This window comes from Zalophus californianus, chromosome 11 (assembly GCF_009762305.2).
Source record: "Zalophus californianus isolate mZalCal1 chromosome 11, mZalCal1.pri.v2, whole genome shotgun sequence".
Lineage (NCBI taxonomy): Eukaryota > Metazoa > Chordata > Mammalia > Carnivora > Otariidae > Zalophus > Zalophus californianus.
The window spans coordinates 61251444-61272726 of NC_045605.1; the positions used below are offsets into that span (position 1 = coordinate 61251444).

Here is a 21283-nt window from a genome sequence, read left to right on the forward strand (position 1 = left end):
TCTCATGCTGTTTCTCTCTCTCTCTCAAATAAATAAATAAAATCTTTAAAAAAAATAAATAAATACTGGCAATGATATGGAGAGATTAGAACCCTTTACACTGCTGGTGGGAATGTAAAATGGTGCAGTCACTTTGGAAAACAGTCTGGAAGATTCTCAAGAGTAAATATATGATCTGACAATTCTAGTCTTAGGTATATACCCAAGAAAAACAAAAGCCTATGTTAAAAAAAAAATTGTACAAGAAAATTCATGTCACATTATTCATAAAAGCCAAAAAGCAGAAACAATCCAAAGTATCTAAAAACTGATGAACAAAATGTGGAAATCCATACCACAGAATGTTATTCAGCCATAAAAGGAATAAAGTACTCATACATGATTCAATAATGAACCTTAAAAATACTATGCTAAGTGAAAAAAAATCCATGTTGCCCAACCTTTCTGTCCTGACTTTTATCTGGACAGCCCCCCTCCCCGTAGGCCCTCCTGCCCCAACCCACTTTCCCAGACCAGGTCAGGTGCATTTCCTGGGGTCCCTTGGGTCAAAAGTTTGCCCTTCCTTTTCTTCTCAAGAGTCTCTGTGCCAATGAAGGGCGGGAGCGGGAATCTGAGGGGAGACGAACCATGAGAGACGATGGACTCTGAGAAACAAACTGAGGGGGGTGGGGGGTGGGTTAGCCTGGTGATGGGTATTAAAGAGGGCACGTTCTGCATGGAGCACGGGGTGTTATACGGAAACAATGAATCATGGAACACTACATCAAAAACTAATGATGTAAAGTATGGTGACTAACCTAATAAAATAAAATTAAAAAAATAAGAATTAAAAAAAAAGAATTAAAAAAGAGTCGCTGTGCCACTGAAACCTTATAGTTACAGCTCTCAGCCAAGGACCTAAAGACCCATACATACGGTCTCTCATAGGGTACATAGGTCACATAGGTTAAAATCGCAGATATAATTTTTAAGTTAATACATTTTAATTATGTTTTTGCAAAACATACCATTATCCTGCGAAGCGGTTATCTTTACGTACTCGTATAAGTTTGGATATTTTTTATTCAGACATTTTAATCAGGTGTATTATCAGTGCTCCTCAACACTGACAAGAAGTCGGAAAACTCAAGTGAAGACAATTTGCAAGCGCCTTCTCTGGCGTTTCGGATGTTCTCCAAGGCCCCTGCACGTGAGGCGCCCACAGGTAAGCGGAACCGCGCCCCGGCTGGCAGGTGGGGCCCGGGCGACCACACCCCTGGAGTGCGGGACCCGCGCGGCGCGGGTCTGGCGGGCCCTATCGGCAGCCCTCGCCCTCCCTCGCCCTCCCTCGCCCCGCCTCTGGGCCTGGAGTCTCTCGGCTGGGGAGGAGGCGGCCGCAGCTGTCTGTCCTCGGCTCGGATCCAGGCCCCAGAGTCCAGGTTAGTGAGCCCCTCGGTTTTCTGGCCAGCCACGGCTGTCCGCGCTGGTACTGGGAGTTCGACCCACCCTGCAGGCTGGGTTGCAGGGTTCGCGCGGGTGGACGGGAGTGAGGGAGACCTCTGCGGTTTTGAGTTGACTCAACTTTGGCAAGAGACCTCGACAGGCCAGGCTACTCCTGGCTCGGCACCCGGGGGTGGTCTGTGCAAAGGGTCGTGACAGGGGGCCGCAGGAGGTAGGGGAGGCAGCCCGAAAGTTTTGCTTTCGGGAATGCGTGCAAACCGTGGGACTGGCGTGGATTCCGAGGTCAGCATCCCCTCCCCCATCTCTGCCTCTCTGCCCCAGGAAGTGACACCGCTCATCCTCCACCCGGGAGGCCCTGACCTCTCCCCGGGGAGCTGGGGGGTGAGGCTTCCGCCCTCGCCCGACCTGCGGGTCTGTTCCAAGGCCGGGCCCTGGAGCCCTGCCTTTCTGGGAAAGGAGTAGGCCCGCGCGCCCCCGGTCTGCACAGTCTACTCAAAACTACGGGGAGAGTCTTGACCACCTGGGGCTGCTCATTCTGTCGGTATGCCGGACACGGGGAGACGTCTGCCCTTCTGTGACGGACCACTTACTGTCGCTCCTGGCAGAGGTGAGAGGCCGGTAAAAGATGCGGTCCCTTCCCGAGCTCATGATATCGATCATTTATTTTTATTTCTTTTTCATCCTCGCTGCGAATGAGCTCGGTGAGATTAGGGACAACGTTAATTAAATTAATCAATGGATGGAGAAATGGGTGTGTCCAAATTCTGCCTCTGACACTGACCTCTTTGAGCTTCCGTTTTTTCCCCCATCTGTAAAATGGACCTAGTAATATTTATACCCTAGAGGTTTGGTGAGAATTAAGTGAGGGAGAGGTTTAAACACACAGGCGACTGCCTGACAGTAAATTAAGTCATTATTCTTGACAAAGTCAACGCTGAGCTTTTAAAAAATTACAATTTTTTGTAATTATTGAGAGAACAATTTTTGTAAAAAGAGAGTGGGAACAATTTTTGCAAGAAGAGAGTGGGAAATAAAATATGTTAAAATGCACTGTGATAAAGAAGAATATGACTAACATCTAAACAAGTGAAAATATAACAAGAGTTTTAAAAATTTGGAATTAAAAGCGGAATATCACAAATTGGGAGCCTTCTTCTCCCTCTGCTTCGCTCTCTCTCTCTCTCTCTCCCCCTCTCTCTCCCTCTCTCATGATTAAATAAATAAAATCTTTAAAAAAAAAATTTAAAAAAAGGGGCGCCTGGTTAAGCGTCTGCCTTTGGCTCAGGTCATGATCCCGGGGTCCTGGGATCAAGTCCCGCATCGGGCTCCCTGCTCCTTGGGAGCCTGCTTCTCCCTCTGCTTCTCTCTCTCTCTCTCTCTCTCTCTCGCTATCTCATGAATAAATAAATAAAATCTTTAAATTAAAAAAAAGTGGAATATCACAAATGCAAGGAAAAGAAGAATTTTGTGAACTATCCATTTAAAAAAACCTCAGTTCATGGATTATCTAAAACTCAGGGAGAAGAAAACTTGTCCAGGACAATATTTAAAGAATTTGCAAGGTTCTTAAATTATACATTTCTGAAATGCATGGGATAGAGATTTCTTTTTAAGTAAATTTAAAAAAGAATATGAAGCTGATTATGTTCCAATTCCAATATTTATCAAGTGCCACCTTTTAGATAATCCATTCCAGAGAATAGGTTAAAGTAGAATAATAACTCTACACAAATATATATATGTAGTTATTCCCTAAGCACAAGAAACCAAACTCACTTATGAATGCAGTTTCCACCTGTTTAAGTTTTTACTGCATTTTCAGTAGAGTTCCCAGCTGGGGGGCAGCGCTGCCCATCTTATTTCTAACTCATTCTGGGCCCCCAGCTTGGGCTAGCCTGTAGTATTCCCTGTCCGGTCACTGACTTGTTCTGAAGCCATTTTGATATTGAATTGTGAGCTTCCGTTCTATTGAATGCTTCCGATCTAACTATCAGCCCATCCTCTGACTTTTCCTCTTCCCTGGTCCCTTTCTAGCTATTTTGCCCCCTAAATTGCATCTGCCTGGGGAGGAAGTGCCTTTACCTGAGATGGGGCTTCTGAAGCCTTGATGTGCATGCGCTTCACCTGGAGATCTTTATTGACTTGCAGAAACTGAATTGGCCAGGGTGAGGCTGAGATTTTGCATAAAGAGCTCCAGTGCATGCCAATGCTGATAGTCAGCAGACCACCTGACATTCTTCTGATTTAATAGTTACACCTGGTCATGAATTTGGCCTCTTTCATTTGCAAATTTGATCTACTGGGCTCTGGCATCTCAGGCTCTGGGATCTGCACTCCTCACACAGCCAGGTTGTTCTCTCTCGGTCCAACCACACTGCTCTTGAGACAAGGCCTTCTTGGGAGACTAATTCACCTGCCTTGTCTCCTCTGGGCTGTGCTTTGCTGCTGCAGGTAGTCAAGGACCTGCTGGGCTGTGGGCAACAGCTACTCAAAATATGCTAACTGTATGCTCCCCTCCACAGTTTCCTTTCTGTAGCCTCATCTTCATTCCCTCTGACAAGAGACGTTAACTCTTACAGCATCTTTTCTGTTCAAAAAATCTTTCTCTGTCTTGAGTATCTATAGTACTGCATTAGGTGGAAAATAAATATAGAAATATAATGGGGCCACATATATAATTTTAAATTTCCCAGTATCATTATTAAAAAGAAGAAACAGGTGAAATTGATTTGAATATATTTTATTCAGTGCATCAATAACAAAATATTAGGATGTGTAATCAATATAAAAACTGTTAGTGATATGTTTTAGATTATTTTTTCTAACAAAACCTTTGAAATCTGGTATTTTATACTAAAAACATCATCTCATTTTTGATTAGCCACATTTCAAGTGTCAAGTGGCTACCATATTTAACAGCTCAGTTCTAATTTATGCTTAGAAGATCAGAAAGCCAAGCCTTCATCTTTTCTCAATATACTTCTTTGTTCTGTTTTTGTCAGCTCTAATGAGTTATAATTTACATCTATTAAATCAATTTTAAAGCATACAATTCTGTGAGTTTTGTTATGTATAGTTATGCAACCACCAGCGCAATCATTTATAAAGTGCATTTCCATCACCCCCAAAAGTTCCCTGTGTCCTGTTGCAGTTAATCCCCTTCTCCCAACCCTGGGCTTTGGCATCCACTAATCTGTTTTCAAATAGTACAGTTTTATTTTTTCTAGGATTTCATATAAATGGAACCATACGATGACTTACCTTTGGTGTCTAGTTTCTTTCCCTTTGTATCATGCTTTTGAGATTTATCTTGTTGTGTCAGTTCCATTTTAGTGTTTGGTAATATGTCATTGTATGGATATACCACAATCTGTTCATTTACCAGTTAATAGTTTTATGGATTATTTCCAGTTTTTGGCTATTATTGCATTACATTGCATCTATGAGGCAGAAATGCCCCGTGGCCTGTCCTGTACAGGAAGGTCACACCTGGGACCCCAGGGCTTAGTGTGACTTTGATAAGGCAGTACATTTGTGAGTTGGCTCTTCTTTAATGTCCCAGGCAAGACTCCAGCTGGGTAAGCAGAGCAAATGGCTTCCAAGGAAAGTGATTAAATGCAGGAACACACACTCACTCTATACACACATAAGAAAAATGTCTTTAAAAAATTCTCACTGTGATTTAAGACAATGGTAATACAATTTCACAACTGAAAACTTCTAACAATGAGAATAAAATAGTGTTTTTCAATGAGAGCATCTAAATTCAGCACAAACAATAGAGTTAGAGTAAGTTCTAGCATCTCTAGTTGTGTAGTTAGAGAAGCTTCTAGCTTTCCTAACTGACCCTTGCCCCAGGCACACAGAGACAACTGGCTCAGGTCAAGCTTTCTCACATTGTCCTTAAATGCCATCTCATTAAATCTTGTTATGAATTGAAACAGTGGATTTTTCTCCTAGTTCTAAAAGAAGTAAGAAGAAATGAAAAGGGGTAAGAAAGTGATTCATGAATTCTTATAACAGATATTTATATAGAGCTATCTCTCTACCAGATTTTGCTCTGTCCCCGCTAAAAATATTGAGAGGCCCTTTTCCTCCTGGTGGCAGGTAAGAGCATTGAAGGATCAGAGAGCAGCACCAGCGTAAGTGTAACCATAACTAGTTTTTATTGAGACTATTCTCAATACAAATTACCTGTGCATTGGCTCAGGTAATTATTACAACTATACTCCTAAGGGAGGAGTTGATCTCAGCAATGCAGAAAAGATGGAGCCATATCTCAGATCAGGAATCATTCCAGTGTTCTAAAACTAGATCAGTAAATTCAGGATTTAGACCTGGGTCTGTGTTACTCTAGTACCAGTGCCGCCTTTTCTGCCCTAGACTACCAGGGAAAAGGAAGCAGCCTAGATCTGGCATGTGCTGCCAGGAATGAAGCAGAGTTGAGCTGGGGAGGGAGCCGACAGATACCTTAGGAAGAGCTGTAGGATGCTTCTAAGTGCTAAGAAGAACGGGGCTATCATATGAATCAGCACAGCCAAAAAATCACAGTCATGTCATGACCTGAGTGCCCTTGCAGGTGGTGTGGGTAGCATGAAGAAAACATTCCCTTTAAGAACCAGATGGGTCACTGGTTAATAACCTGAGATTTGGAGCTGCATAACACTGGATTATAATCTTTACTTTGTCACTTACTCACTCTGAGACTTTCGGCAGTTAAATACCTTCTTAAGAAATTCATTTTTCACCTTCAAAAATAGGTATTATTAAACGTCCCAAGAGAATTATTGTGGAATTTGCTTTTTTTTTTTTTAACAATGTCTGTAAAGAGTTCAGCCATTGCCTAGCACTTAAGAAGTGATCAGAAAATGGTATTGGTGATGATACCTTCCCGTTACTGTTCTTGAAACAAATACCTCCATGCATCATTATCTCCCCACACCAGCCACAGAACCATGCTTGACTCTTTAGTCTTCTCCTACGGGCACATATCTTCTTGGGGTCCTGCACCAGAATGCATTGCGGCCTCCATCACCCCAGCCTTTCCCCTTTCCCCCAGCACATGGGTCCCTTAAGACTCCTGTCAAAGTTTATGATGGGCCGTGGTGAAATTTCTTAATCAAACAGGACCTTTCTCATTTCCACACCCCTAAAGCACTGGGTCTGTGTTTGACTTTTAACCACCTTTACCACCGAATGTCTGGTGAAAGTTCTGAGGTTGAGGACAGAGCCTTGAACTAGGACTGTGGACATGTTAGATTCTGCCAACTCTGACTTACAAGATGTTTGATTTTATATTGTCACTTAATGTCTATTGCTTTAGCAAAGGGCCAAAAATACTCTTATTTATTCAGAGTTTTTCTATGAGGGATAAGGAAAGCAGGGGAATGTGATTTCTAAATCACAGTTAGGTATACAAGTGTTGTAAAATGTTACCTCAGGGTTATTACGGTCATTGTTTGTTCGGTGGTTCTGGGAAGGTGACCGTGAGGGATGAGAGGGCTCTGTGAGGAACAGAGCTGTTAGAAGGTGCAAGTGTCTTCTCATGGGAAAACTCATGACAAAGGAGGTTCTGGATTTTCATTCATCAAAAGTTGAGGACCTTACACACTTGAACCTAATATAACACTGTATATGAACTCTACTGGAATTAAAATTTTATTTTATTTTATTTTTTTAAAGATTTTATTTATTTATTTGACAGAGAGAGACACAGCGAGAGCAGGAGCACAAGCAGGGGGAGTGGGAGAGGGAGAAGCAGGCCTCCCGCGGAGCGGGGAGCCCGATGCGGGGCTCAATCCCAGGACCCTGGGATCGTGACCTGAGCCGAAGGCAGACACTTAACCGACTGAGCCACCCAGGTGCCCCTGGAATTAAAATTTTAAAAAAATTGAGGACCTCTGTGTAGACACTGCTATTTCTGAAGATACAGTAATGAACAAAAACAAGCTCTGATTTCTAGAGCTTATATTCTAGTGGGAGGATTCAGGCAATAAAAGATATATATTAGGTGGTGATAGAAAGGAAAATCAAGCAGGTTCGTATATGGAGAGTGATTGTATGGGTGGCCATGCTTTAATTAGGCTAGACAGAGCCAATTCTTCTGATAAGGGAGCATGTAAGGAGAATGTGGAATGAAGTCAGAGTCAGGCAGATATTAAGGTGAAGGGTCTTTCTTGAAGCAGTAACAGCAAGTGCAAACATCCTGAGGCAGCAGTGTGTTTTGGTGCTTTTTAACAGTGAGGGTGTGTTTTGGTGGATGAGAAAAGATCAAACAGATGGTGGCTCACTCAAGGCTACTCCTCTCACAGGCTTCAGTTGGTCCCTCCATCCAGTAGGAGTGAAGGAAAATCATAATCCTTGTTCTAATGAGGGTACAAATTGATGTCTAATGTGATCTGGAGGTAAATAACATGTTTGAAGCTTGAATAAGAAGCCCTTGTGACCTCAGGTATCTGACCTGTTTGTTCAAGATACTCAACATCCTTTTATTCACACTCATTTCTTACCCTGACCGCCCCCCCCTTTTTTTTAACCCATCTACCCAGAATTCTGTAAGCGAGGAGCACCTTAGAAATCCCCGCTGGGCAGGCAGGAGCTAGGAGAGAAGCTACAATGACCTCAGCGGTCCTGGTGGACATACGAGATGAAGTGACCTGCCCCATCTGCCTGGAGCTCCTGACAGAGCCCCTGAGCATAGACTGTGGCCACAGCTTCTGCCAGGCTTGCATCACGGGGAACAGCGCAGAATCAGTGATGGGCCAAGAAGGGGAAAGCAGCTGTCCTGTGTGCCAGACCAGCTACCAGCCTGGGGACCTGAGGCCGAATCGGCACCTGGCCAACATAGCAGAGAGGCTCAGAGAGGTGGTGTTGGGCCCTGGGATGCAGCTGAAGGTGATTCTCTGTGCACACCATGGAGAGAAACTCCAGCTCTTCTGTAAGGAGGATGGGAAGCTCATTTGCTGGCTTTGTGAGCGGTCTCAGGAGCATCGTGGTCACCACACGGTCCTTATGGAGGAGGTTGCCCACGAGTACCAGGTAGGATTCCAAACGAAGGGAAGGTAGGAGATTGTAACTTTCCTTCATGCTGTCATCTAATTTCTTTGTCGTTTTTCCATTTACCTAGAGGATGAACCTAGAAAATGCCCCTCTGCCCAAGAGTAGAGACTTTATCTCTTTCTTGCTCCTCAAGACCTACTCCACATGAGTAGAGGTTGCTGCGAAGCATAGCTAGGGGGCTTGGGGGATTGAGTGTGGGTGATATGGCGGCGGTGAGAGGGAAGTCCTGCATGGCCAGGTTCTTTCCCTGGGAGGAAAGAGAATTAGCCTGTGTCCATTGGCTTTCTGTGCACAGCCCATGTGCATAAAAGAACCTTAGTCCTTCTCAGTTCTTCCCCATTCACTCCGTTCTGGGCACAGAGATGAGTTGGTGCTTGACCCTGCTTGCCTTGATGTTTCTTTAAGGAGAAGTTCCAGGAGTCTCTGAGGAAGCTGAGGCTAGAGCAGCAGGAAGCTGAGAGACTAACTGCTATTATCATAGGGAAGAGGACATCCTGGAAGGTAAGAGAGATTCTTCCTGAAGCTGTCCTGGGATAGGGATCGGGGCAGGGCATGGGAGCCCAGGTCCTGTCTTTTCCTTTTGCCTAATCCTTCATTGCAGCCCTTCCCAACAAGGGTGTTGTTTGTGGTGCAGGGATGGGGAAGGGGGAGATAGAGAATGAACATATCAAAAGGAATTCAGGTTTTTAAAGATAGTTACATAGAGGAACCGTGGCCATTGGCAGCCCCCAATTCCTGATTCCAGACCGTGTTCTAGTTTCAAGTTCTGAAAGCTCCTGGAAAGACAGGTCACACACCAGCCAATCAGTCATTCCCACCTGGGTACTCAAAATTGGAAGGGGAGGCCGATGCAGAGGCACGGGAGGCCAGGGAGGTGGTTTGGAATCTAGACCTCACCCAGGAGCCACAGTCTTCTGTCTTGGAGGCCTAGATAAGGTAGCCTGGGGCTCATGGTCTGGGAAGAGCTGAAGAGAGAGCAGAAGGGAAGAACAGGTTCTGCAGGACTTTCTTCCCATCTTTACTCCTCCTTTCCTGGTGAGACCCGGCCAGGAAAGCAGTGCTGAGCCTGACTCTCCACCCCCTCCACCCAAGAGCAGAGACCCTCAGCTCAACAGATGAGCAGCCTTTTTCTCTTGCATGTTCCTGAAGAATCAGATGGAACCCGAGAGACACAGGATCCAGACAGAGTTTAATAAGTTGAGAAGCATCCTGGACAAAGAGGAGCAGCGGCAATTGAAAAAGCTGGAGGAGGAAGAGAGGAAGGGGCTGAGTATTTTAGAAGAGGCTGAGAATGAGCTGGTCCAACAGAGCCAGTCACTGAGGGAGCTTATCTCAGATCTGGAGCTTCGGTGTCAGGGGTCAGCAATGGAGCTGCTGCAGGTAAGACCCGTGGAGGAGCCCCCAAGTCTGAGAGTCAAGGCAAAGGGAGACTAACTTTCCTTCCCTTCTTACATGGGACTCATGACCTGGTAGGGGCAAGAAAAAGATTTATTTGGCCCTGTTGTGCCTCTTGCCTATTAAACTGTGCGGAGGTCATGGGTAAAGCATAGGATAATTAAAGTACAAATGCTAAGGCACTGTCTCATTTTTATTTATTAAATATAAAGGGTAGTCCAAAAGCTTATTTGATATTGTGGAGAAGATCTATTATATCCACTGATGTTCTAGAGCTGCATTTCTGAATCTCAGCACTATTGTTGTTTTGAGCTGGAAATTCCCTGTCATGAGGGGCTGTCTGGTACCTTTTAGGACGTTTAGCAGCATCCCTGGCCTCTGCCTACTGGATGGATGTCACTATCATCTCCCGTCAGCTGTGACAACCCAGAATCCTCCAGATACTGCCATATGTCCCCTTTCCCCCTGTTGGGATTCACTGGCCATTTGGCACCTGTTGTCTCTGAGGCTGTGTTGGGATTTGTTGTGTACTTTTCACCACAGGCAAACACACCAACTCAAGTACTTAGAGATTCTGTATGTTATCACGATTCCTTCTTTGCTTTTACTCTCGTCTCTAGGGCAGAATCATTTAACATGTTGTAATAGAAGTTTGAACAGGTCTTTTTAAGGCACAAAGAAGACTGGGTTTTGGGGGGTGTGTGTGTGTACGTGTGCCTGCATCATCTCAGATTTGGAGAGATTTGATGCAGGAGCTTGAACCAAAGTTGAAATCTGAGCAGGTGTTTTCTACATAGACGGAAAAGTGTGACTGAAGTGGAAATAGGATGTACTTGCAACATTCTGGAAACTTCAGGCTGTTCCTTACTTTCTGTTTGCCTTCTTGCTTTCCTCTTGCTCTCCCTTTGTTGGTGGAATAATCACCTCTTTACTTATTCTTGGGCCTTAGTATTGGGGTCATGGGGTAGCTACATTCCACCTATTGGAGCTTTTCTCACGTGCTGCTTCTGGTTTCCCATCTTCGTTTTATTCTTCTTGCCCTTTTTCTTCAGCTTGGACATTGGGTTACCCTAACACTTCTCCCTGCCCCCATTCTAGCCCCTCCACAGATTCTTGAGGCTATAAAAATCGCTCCCTAAGTGCAGAGGGATCATCAGTTTGTATGATTCACCCAGGCCCCTATGTAGACCCTCACACCTGTTCATAGGACTGCCCAGTGGGTCTTTTCACTTGAGTGCTGTTTCACAGTCAGGTTTTCTAGAGCTCGCCCAGCACAAACACAGTCTTCCTCTTCTCCATATCTATGTGACATGGTTGCATGTTAAGATTTGATAGCCCATGCAAGTTTGCAGCTTTCAAGTTTCAGTGTGACCCTTGAGAATAAAGGTAATGCAAGAGAAGGAGCCAAGAAGTGGCACCCGGATTTGGCCATTTGAGTTCTTCAGTATACAACCATGCCTTAAGGCTGATGGCAACCCTGGATATTTGGTGTAAACTGACACATCCACCCCCTCTACTGCTTTCCATATTCAAGCCAGTTTGAGTTGTGTTTCTGTCAAATGCCACCAAAAGTAGCCCCAGCACAGAGAAAATAGTTATTCTTGTGTTCCGTAGATCAAGCCGTTGGCCTTTCCTTCAGTCAGTGTGGTGTGTAGAGCAGAAGTTAGACCAAGCAGGAGGCCCTGAGGCAGTTCTGCTCCAGGGAGGCCGGCAGTGGCTGCGATGACCGTGAAGAGCAGGTGGCTAAAAGAAGGGGACTGGCTTGGTCTGAGATGGGACATCAGGGTGAATATAAGGTAGTTTTTAGGATCATGTTTTGTCTAAATTTGGTGATTAAATGGATGCTGGCAACACTGATGAAGATTGAAGGTAAGAGACCTCACGGTTGCAAGAAAAGTCAGGTTTTTGTAGTTTTTGTTGTTTTTTTTTTTTTAATGTCTTGAGTTTGTGGTGCCTGTGGCTCATTTGCTGGCCTATATGAGAGAGATCTGACAGAAGTACAGATTTGGGAATCATCAACACGTGTGTGTCGAAATCAAGAACACGGGATGAAGTCAGCAAAGGTGGCATAGAGGGTGAGGAGGGGTGAAGTTTGAGAAATAAACACTTTTAAGGCTCTTGTATCCTTAGCAACCAGAATGGAAGCATCTCAGTGACAGAAATTATGACAATCATGTGGGATTCTTTAGTGCTAACAGATTATATATATATAATATTACATACACATACAGACACACATATACACACACACACTATCATCAAAATAAAGGTACTAATGAATGAGTTGAATCATTTCCCAACATCTCTACAGAGGGTCTCAGGGACAGTCTGCACTGAGTTCTTATTCTACTCTGTGGCCTCCATTTCGGGTCCATCTTTATTCCCATCATAACCATAGGGTGGTGGGTATGGGATAAGGAACAAGGATGAAGCCTATCATTCCTTGACTTAACATTTCTCTTTCCTTCCTAGGATGTGAGTGATGTCATAAAAAGGTATGTGTAGGAGAGAACACGGGTTGGTTCCCTTGGGTTGACAAAAGATTCCTACACCCATAGAGTTATCTTGTGGTCCGTGGAAAAGGAAAAAAAGAAAAATCGCAAGGCAGGGAAGATTTAGGACTGTGATGTCTTGAGTTGCTCATCGTGAGAATTTTTGGGTTCCCCAAAATAAAGGGAATGGCCTAGTTTCTATGGTCAGAGAATTTGGGTGATTGGAGGGAGACGGTCACAAATTGGGGTAGTGTTTTTAAGAATAAAATTTGCAGTATCATTAACTCTCCTAGTATCCCATAATTGGACCCCTTTGCCACAAAACTCTACCTGTTTCCAGCACTGATTCTTGTAGCTTTTAGTATTTTATCAGAGGGAAATTTCCCACCTGTCTTTCCCAAGGTCCATGAATCAGTGCCTGAGGCATTTATTTGCCTTCAATTTCCCTTTCTCTCTTGGCTTTAGAAGCGTCCTGCCTTGCTACCTATTTCTCCTCAGACTTCCATTTTTTTCAATTCCAGTAAGAACATAGACATGAGGTCTTGAGAAGATTGGTTTTGGCCCTGGAAAAAAACGTATTCTCTTCTCTGTCCCATACTCTAGAATCTCATCCATCGAGGTGACATTTGGGGTTGCCCACATACCTGGTACCTTTAAGCTTCTCACAGACACATGAAATATGGAGCCTGTTGTCACTTCTGAAGTGTTCACTCGTGGTTTGGAGGTGAACATGTCTCCTTTCTCCAACTGGCATGATATTCCCAGAGATAGTGCCTCCTAAAACACTGTTCTGCAGGGTTTTCTCTCTAGGCCTCTGGCAGATCCTAAGGCCTAAACTCACTCTTCAGAAGGAAGCCCTTTACTCAAAATTCTCAGAGCCCCAGCAGCAGGTTCCTGGTGTTCTCCCTGTCAACACACACATCTCCAGCCCCTTATAGTAGACCCTTAAGATGTCACTGACATTGTAAGCACTTTGTATCATTTTTAGAGGTAGCAAAAGGTTTCCCAGCCATTATTTAATTTTATATAATCTTAGGATGTAGAGAGAGAAGGGGAAATTACTGTATTTTACAAAAACAAAACAAACTAAAATGAGTCTTTGAAGGGTTAGATCTTACCCAAGTTTGCACAGATGGTGAGAAGCTAGTTTCTAGTCCAGGTCTTCTGGTCCCAATGCCAGAGCTCTTTGCAGAATGATGCTAATTTTCTTAAGGAAAGAATGCTGAAGTTCTCCCAGAGGCCTGGTCAGTGAGGGGGACGGATGTTGGAGGAACCCAAGGCTGGCAGTGTAGGAGATTCATAAGGTCTGTTCTCTCTAGAAGTGAGTTCTGGGCCCTAAAGAAGCCAGAAGCTCTTCCTACCAAGCTGAAGAGTACGTTTCGAGTTCCAGATCTGAAAAGGATGCTGCGAGTGTTTAGAGGTGAGGAGATTCAGGGGACAGCTCTTGGATGTGGAATTATTATAGCATAAGCAATAAATAGAGTATAGAGTTGGTGTTTGGGAATAGTGGTGCAGAGAGAGGTCGGAGAGGGAGGGGCATACCATGCTGAAGAAGATGCAGTTCATACTTAAGGGGGAACGAGATGGCCAGCTTGTATCCTTATAGAATTCCCTGCCTCACCCCTCAATCAGTAAGGGAGAGACGGCAGACCTGACCTATGTCCATTCTGTACAACATAATGATCTGTTTATCTTTACAGAACTGACGGATGTCCAGAGCTACTGGGGTAAGTGGCAACCATGGCCTCTTTGAGCTGACATGTTCTTACCCTTTCTTGTATGCTCCGCAACCGCCCCCCCGCCCCGGCGCGACACACCCACACACACTCTCAGCCACGAGGTGTTACTACCATCCCTCCATCCCCCCACGTTTCCAATTCCTCCACTTCTGTGTTTCTTCTTCTCAGTGTCTTAAGACCCACGTACCCCTCCTCATCTGCTGATGTTGTACCTTTTCCCACAGTGGACGTGACTCTGAACCCACACACAGCTAATTTAAATCTTGTCATGTCTAAAAACCGAAGGCAGGTGAGATTTGTGGGTGCCAAGCTGCCTGGGTCTTACCTGGAAGAGCATTATGACTGTGGTATCCTGGGATCTCAGCACTTCTCCTCCGGGAAACATTACTGGGAAGTGGATGTGGCCAAGAAGACTGACTGGATCCTGGGGGTGTGCAGTAATTCAGTGGAACCTACGTACTGTTTCAACCAGTTTACAAACAATCGAAATGTTTACTCCAGATACCAACCTCAAAGTGGATACTGGGTGATTGGGCTACATCATAAACATGAATATAGAGCCTATGAGGAATCTTCCACTTCCCTGCTCCTCTCCATGATGGTGCCCCCTCGCCGTGTTGGGGTTTTCTTAGACTATGAGGCCGGCACTGTCTCCTTTTATAATGTCACGAACCATGGCTTTCCCATCTACACCTTCTCTAAATATTACTTTCCTACCACCCTTTCTCCATATTTTAATCCTTGCAACTGTGTAGTCCCGATGACCCTGCGTCGCCCAAGCTCTTGAACATTCCATTGACTGCACCCATATCTGAGCAGGGCCCTTCACTCTGAGATTCATCTGTACCTCAGTCTCTCCTTTCTGAACTTCTGTTTTCTCGCATTCTTACATCCTTCCCTCAAACATTTACTCAGTGCCAAAATATACCCAGAGGTGATAGTGGACATCCCAAATTAATTACAGATCTTGGGATGGGTGGGGGGTAGCTTTCAACATGTTACCATTAAGCATGATGTTTGATGGAGTTTTTTGTTGTTGTTGATTCATGGGAGCAAATTCAGGAAGTTCTTTTCTATTAATTTGCTATAATTTTTTGTACTGAAAGGAAAATTGAATTTCAACAGATATGATCTATAATTATTGAGATAATCCTATGTCACTTTTATTCTGTTATTGGAGTACATTGATTTGTTTCCATTTTTAAATGCAACACAAAGTCCTGAAATAAATCACTATTCTGCATATGCAATACTGGATTTGTTTTTGCTAATACATTGTTTACATTTCATTTCCATCTCCATTTGTGAAAAAAATTGACCTATATTGTTACATTGTTGTCAGGTTTTATAAAATTCAATAAATAAGCAAAGAAATTACTGTGCTTTTGTGTAAGTACATATAGGATTGAGTGATAAAAACCATTATCATGTTAATTTTGGTGGCTTTAAATTCAAAGAAAGAAATTTTAACTTCAATTTTCACTACAACCTTCACGGATTTAAAAATTTAAGGGTAGTAGTTGAAAATTTAAAACAAATCTCCCAAATTCATTGAAGTAGAAAGGGGAGAAGAAAATGATCAATCCAAAACAGATTTTTCTCCCAGAATGGGAGGAAAACGTACAAAGAAAATATAAAGCACTTTTAGGAAGTGCTTTTTCCAGCTTCACCCCCTTTCTTTATGCCAAACATGAACAGCTTGTGAATGAGCTGCTATGACTTAGCTAGAGGTGATAAATGCTTTTGAGCCAGCTGTAAAAGAAATTAGGAGGTGGATGTGAGTGTGGAAACAGATATTGAGGAGTTGACTAGAGCTGCTGTCCAATGTGGTAGCCAAGAGCTACCAGTGGCTATTGAGTACTTCAGATGTAACTAGTCTGAATTGAAGTGTGCTTTATGTCTAAAATGCACACCTGAGGTATTTTTGTAGAAGAAGGTAATAGCAGAGAGAAGAAGATCTCAAAATATTTAGAAATTTACGATGTGGAAGATCATAGAAAGGGATCATGGCCAGAGAAAATGATTCTGCCTAGTCTGGTCCCTGTCTTTAGCCCTCAGTCTGTTGGACACTTGACAACTCTTCATGGTTTGAGGAAATACTAACTAGTTCAGGGGCGCCTGGGGGGCTCAGTTGGTTGAGTGACTGCCTTCGGCTCAGGTCATGATCCTGGAGTCCCGGGATCCAGTCCCACATCAGGCTCCCAGCTCAGCAGGGAGTCTGCTGCTTCCTCTGACCCTCTTCCCTCTCCTGTTCTCTATCTCTCATTCTCTCTCTCTCAAATAAATAAATAAAATATTAAAAAAAAAATACTAGTTCATCCCCAGGGCTCAGCTCTGGTGTCTGTAGGGCAATGACATACAGGTTATAGCAAAAGCCCAGTACTGGTTTGTTCTAAGTCAGAATTCTATTTGGAGATGAAATTTGTGGGAGACCAGAGGCCAAATGCACAGTCTTCATCCTGATTTGCATTTCAACTGGAAGAACTATAAAAGGAGATAGAGCAGGCAAATCGTTGCCCACAAATTTGGTGGGGGTTTGAGGATGAGAGATGACAAAAGAGAATCTGCCTGAGTAACTTCTCCCTTCCACTTATTTTCCCATGTAATAAGTTCCAGGTGAAAAGGAGTTAGCCCAGCCGTCCTCTACCAGTGGAGGTGTTCAGTGAATGACCTTAGACAATAAGGAAAGACAAAGTACTTGCTGGGATTGTGTAGGTGAGATCTGGGGAAGGTTGTCCAGTGAGATTTGGAGGAATGAATTTGCAGCCCTGACTCTCCTGGGGGGTCTGGGCAGGGGCCTACTGGCCTTGACATGTTGGCATAATACGGTAGACTAACCTGCTATGAAAAGTAAATCCAAAAACATAATGGATCAAATACTAAAGAAGTTAATTTCTTTTAAAAATCAAACATGAGTGTGATTAGTGCTACATGGCCTTCTTCCATGTGGGTTTCATGCACCAAGCTTTCTTCTGTCTGAGTCTGCCATCCCCAAAGACAGTATTGCCCTAAGCATCCAGCCAGCAGAAGGGTAAAAAAACTTGGGGAGGCAATTTGCTTCTTAAATTCCTCACTTAAATATGGGATTCATAATTTCTGCTCACTTTCTCTTGCTGAGAATAGCCATGGGGCCGCACCTAACTGCAAGGAAAACTGTAAAACTGTATTATGTACAACAAGTTTTAAGGGAAGGAAAGCACAGATTTTTGTCGAGACCTATTAGTCTGTTCCATGGGGTACAAGGAGTGCCTAGAACCTTAGACAATTCCTCTTTCTCATTATAGAAGACCCAGGACCTTAGCTTTTTTTTCTGGAACTGTGTTTATTCCATCCTGTAGCCTAAGATTGATAAAGGGGAAGAGATGAGAAGTTTTGCTGTCATACACATGGGTGTGGGCTAAGTAACAACCATCTTTTTAAGTTAAAGGCCAAGCTAAGATCAAATGGTAAATAAGTTAAAGGAGACAGAACAAAAGGAATGGAACTGGTGGAGAGTGTATCAGGATTTTCAGGAGGCTGGGGACAACCAAATCTAGAATGTATGCTCTGATCTGATTGGATGGACTACTGAAGAGATTGCAAATGGGTTCTGTCTCTCACCTTCTCATTTCCAGGAAAGACCTCTGCAGAGATTGAAGTACTAATGAGAGCTGAGCCGAGGGGGTTGGGCCTATGGACCTATATAAAGACGTGAAATATTCAAAAGGAACTAGAGGCACAAACATGGATGGACAGAGTAACTTACTTAAATAAGAAATAGATGTTCATTTAGTTGCTGAATAATTAAGTTAAAGGGGAAAGAAATAGATGTTCAATAATTACAAAGAGTTGAATATCAATAAACTATTGAAATGTTTACTGAGAGAAATTAAGTTCTGGTTGTGATGTGATGTGCTGTGATAATTCCATATCATAAGAGGTAAGGCCTCTATTCACCAATAACAGTAAAATGGTTGATAGGAGGACAAACTTACAACATTAGTAAAACTGTTGTAGAAGATAATACCAAGAGATGTTCTTGAGATGAAAATGTAATGGTCTGAAGGCCTCAGGGGCAGCTATAACCCCAGGAAGCCCAGAAGGAGAGCCACCTTTTTAATATCTCTCCCTCTGGCCCACATACACAGGCCACATATTTATGGCTTTTCAAACCTGCACATCCTTTCCTCCATAATACCATCCCTAAATTAGGTTTACACATGTGTTATGTCCAATAAATGAACTGTTAGCATTAGTGCACCAAATAGTCTTGTTTCCACTTGAATGGGAATTAGTAAATATTAATCCCATTTTTTAAAAGATTTTATTATTTATTTGTCAGAGAGAGACAGAGAGAGACAAGCAGGGGGAATGACAGGCCGAGGGAGAAGCAGACTCCTCCCTGAGTGGGGAGCCTGTTACAGGACTTGATCCCAGGACCCTGGGATCATGACCTGAGCCGAAGGCAAACGTTTAACCGACTGAACCACCCAGGCGTCCCTATTAATCCCATTTTAAATAAGGACAAATAATTTGAACATCCATATATGTTTATAAAGGCCATATATGAAAGACCCACAGCTAATATCATCCTCAATGGGGAAAAACAGAGCTTTTCCCCTAAGGTCAAGAACACAACAGGGATGTCCACTCTCACCACTGCTATTCAACATAGTACTGGAAGTGCCAGGCTCAGCAATCAGACAACAAAAAGAAATAAAAGGTACCCAAATCAGCAAAGAAGAAGTCAAACTTTTACTCTTCACAGATGACATGAAAATGTATGGGGAAAACCCAAAAGACTCCACCAAAAAATTGCTGGGACTGATTCAGGAATTCAGCAAAGTGGCAGGATATAAAATCAGTGCACAGCAGTCTGTTGTATTTGTATACATCAATAATGAAACAGCAGAAAGAGAAATCAAGGCATCCATCCCATTTTTAATTGCACCAAAAACCATAAGATACCTAGGAATAAACCTAACCCAAGACATAAAAGATCTGTACTCCGAAAACTATGGAACACTTATGAAATAAATTGAGGAAGAGACAAAGAAATGGAAAATCATCCCATGCTCATGGATTGGAAGAAAAAAATATTGTTAAAATGTCTATACTACCTAAAACAATCTACACATTCAATGCAATCCCTATCAAAGTAGCACCAGCATTCTTCATAGAGCTAGAACAAACAATCCTAAAATTTGTATGGAACCAGAAAAAAACCCCAAATAGCCAAGGTAACATTGAAAAAGAAAACTAAAGCTGAAGGCATCACAATTCCAGACTTCAAGCTGTATTACAAATCTGTAATCATCAAGACAGCATGGTACTGGCACAGAAACAGAGACATAGATCAATAGAACAGAATAGAGAACCCAGAAATGGACCTTCAACTCTATGGGCAACTAATCTTCAACAAAGCAGGAAAGACTATCCAATGGAAAAAAGACAATCTCTTCAACAAATGGTGTTGGGAAAACTGGACAGCCAAATGCAGGGAAATGAAACTGGACCACTTTCTTACACCATACAAAAAATAAGTTCAAAATGGATGAAAGACTTAAATGGAGACAGGAATCCATCAAAATCCTAGAGAAGAACACAACCTCTGTGACCTCGGCTGCCCCAACTTCTTGCTAGACATGTCTCCAGAGGCAAGGAAAACAAAAGCAAAGTGAACGATTGGGATTTCATCAGGATAAAAACTTTTGCACCACAAAGGAAACAATCAGGGAAACTAAAAGTTAACCTATGGGTTGGGAAAAGATATTTGCAAATGACCTATCAGATGAAGGGCTAGTATCCAAAATCTATAAAGAACTTATCAAAATCAACACCTCCCCAAAATTTTTAAAAAATCCAGTTAAGAAATGGGCAGAAGACATGAATGGACATTTCTCCAAAGAAGACATACAAATGGCCAACAGACATGTGGGAAAAAATGCTCATCACTCATCATCAGGGAAATACAAATCAAAACCACAATGAGATACCACCTCACAATGGTCAGGATGGCTAAAATTAACAACTCAGGAAACAACAGTGTTGGCGAGGATGCGGAGAAAGGGGAACCCTCTTACACTGTTGGTGGGAACGCAAACTGATGCAGCCACTCTGGAAAACAGCATGGAGGTTCCTCAAAAAGTTACAACTAGAATTATCCTACAACCCAGCAATTGCACTACTAGGTATTTATCCAAAGGATATAAAAATAGTGGTTTGAGGGGCACCTAGGTGGCTCAGTTGGCTAAACGGCTGCCTTTGGCTCAGGTCGTGATCCTGGGGTCCTGGGATCCGGCCCTGAATAGGGCTCCCTGCTCAGTAGGGAGTCTGCTTCTCCCTCTGACCCTTTCCCCTCTCATGCTCTCTCTCTATCTCATTCTCTCTCTCAAATAAATAAATAAAATCTTTAAAAAAATAAAATAAAAGGGCTGGAACTTTCAGTTTAGGAGGCAAGAAGGACTGGAGGTTGAATCAGCCAATAGCCATGAAGTCAGTCCTGGCTATGAATGAAGCCTCCATAAAAACCCAAAATGACTGCATCCTTCGAGCTTCCAGGTTGGTGAACATGTAGAGATTCGGGCTGAGGGGTGCACTCAGAGAGCGTGGATGCTCTTCACCCTTTCGCCATACCTCACCCTATGTATCTTTTCCATCTGGCTGTTGATTTGATCTTAAGCTGGTAAATATAACTGTTTTCCTGAGTTTTATAAGCCACCCTAGCAAATTAAAAGAACGTAAGGAGGAGGCTGTGCAAGTCAGAAGCCCAGGTAACAACAGCCTGGGGCTTGCACCTGGCATCTGAAATGGGGGCGGGGCAGTCTTGTAGGACCGAACACTTACTCTGTGGAATCTGATGCTATCTGTGGGAAGGTAGTGTCAGAATTGAATTGACTCCTTAGACACCCTGGTGGTTGCCTAGAATTGCTTGGTGTTGTGGGGAGGACCTCCCCCATGTTGGAACTGGGTCTGGGAACCCTTAAATGAGTGGTATATACATATATTAGACGATTCAGCCTTCAAAAGGAAGGAAATTCTGATACCATGCTACAACATGGATGAATCTTGAGGACATTATGATAAGTGAAATAAGTCAGTCACAAGACAAAGAGTGTATGATTCCACTTATATGAGACATTTAGAGTAGTCAAAGATAGAGACAAAGAGTAGAATTCT

The 21283-nt window shown here is 43.3% G+C and overlaps 1 protein-coding gene across 5 annotated transcripts; it reads left to right on the forward strand.

Moving 5' to 3' along the window:
* The first annotated feature begins 1344 nt into the window (after window positions 1–1344).
* Window positions 1345–15485, forward strand: TRIM6 (tripartite motif containing 6). 5 transcript variants are annotated; one of them, XM_027580391.2, is made up of 9 exons: window positions 1371–1418; window positions 1762–2047; window positions 7989–8478; window positions 8905–9000; window positions 9649–9879; window positions 12367–12389; window positions 13706–13806; window positions 14087–14113; window positions 14350–15485. In XM_027580391.2, the coding sequence occupies exons 3-9, from the start codon at window positions 8056–8058 to the stop codon at window positions 14910–14912; spliced, it is 1464 nt and encodes a 487-aa protein (XP_027436192.1). In that variant the 5' UTR covers window positions 1371–1418; window positions 1762–2047; window positions 7989–8055; the 3' UTR covers window positions 14913–15485. The 5 variants fall into 5 exon arrangements, with proteins under 5 accessions (XP_027436191.1, XP_027436193.1, XP_027436195.1 ...); XM_027580390.2 differs by lacking the exon at window positions 1762–2047 and having other exon boundaries at window positions 1345–1418; XM_027580392.2 differs by lacking the exon at window positions 1762–2047 and having other exon boundaries at window positions 1345–1418; window positions 13709–13806.
* The last annotated feature ends 5798 nt before the right edge of the window (window positions 15486–21283 follow it).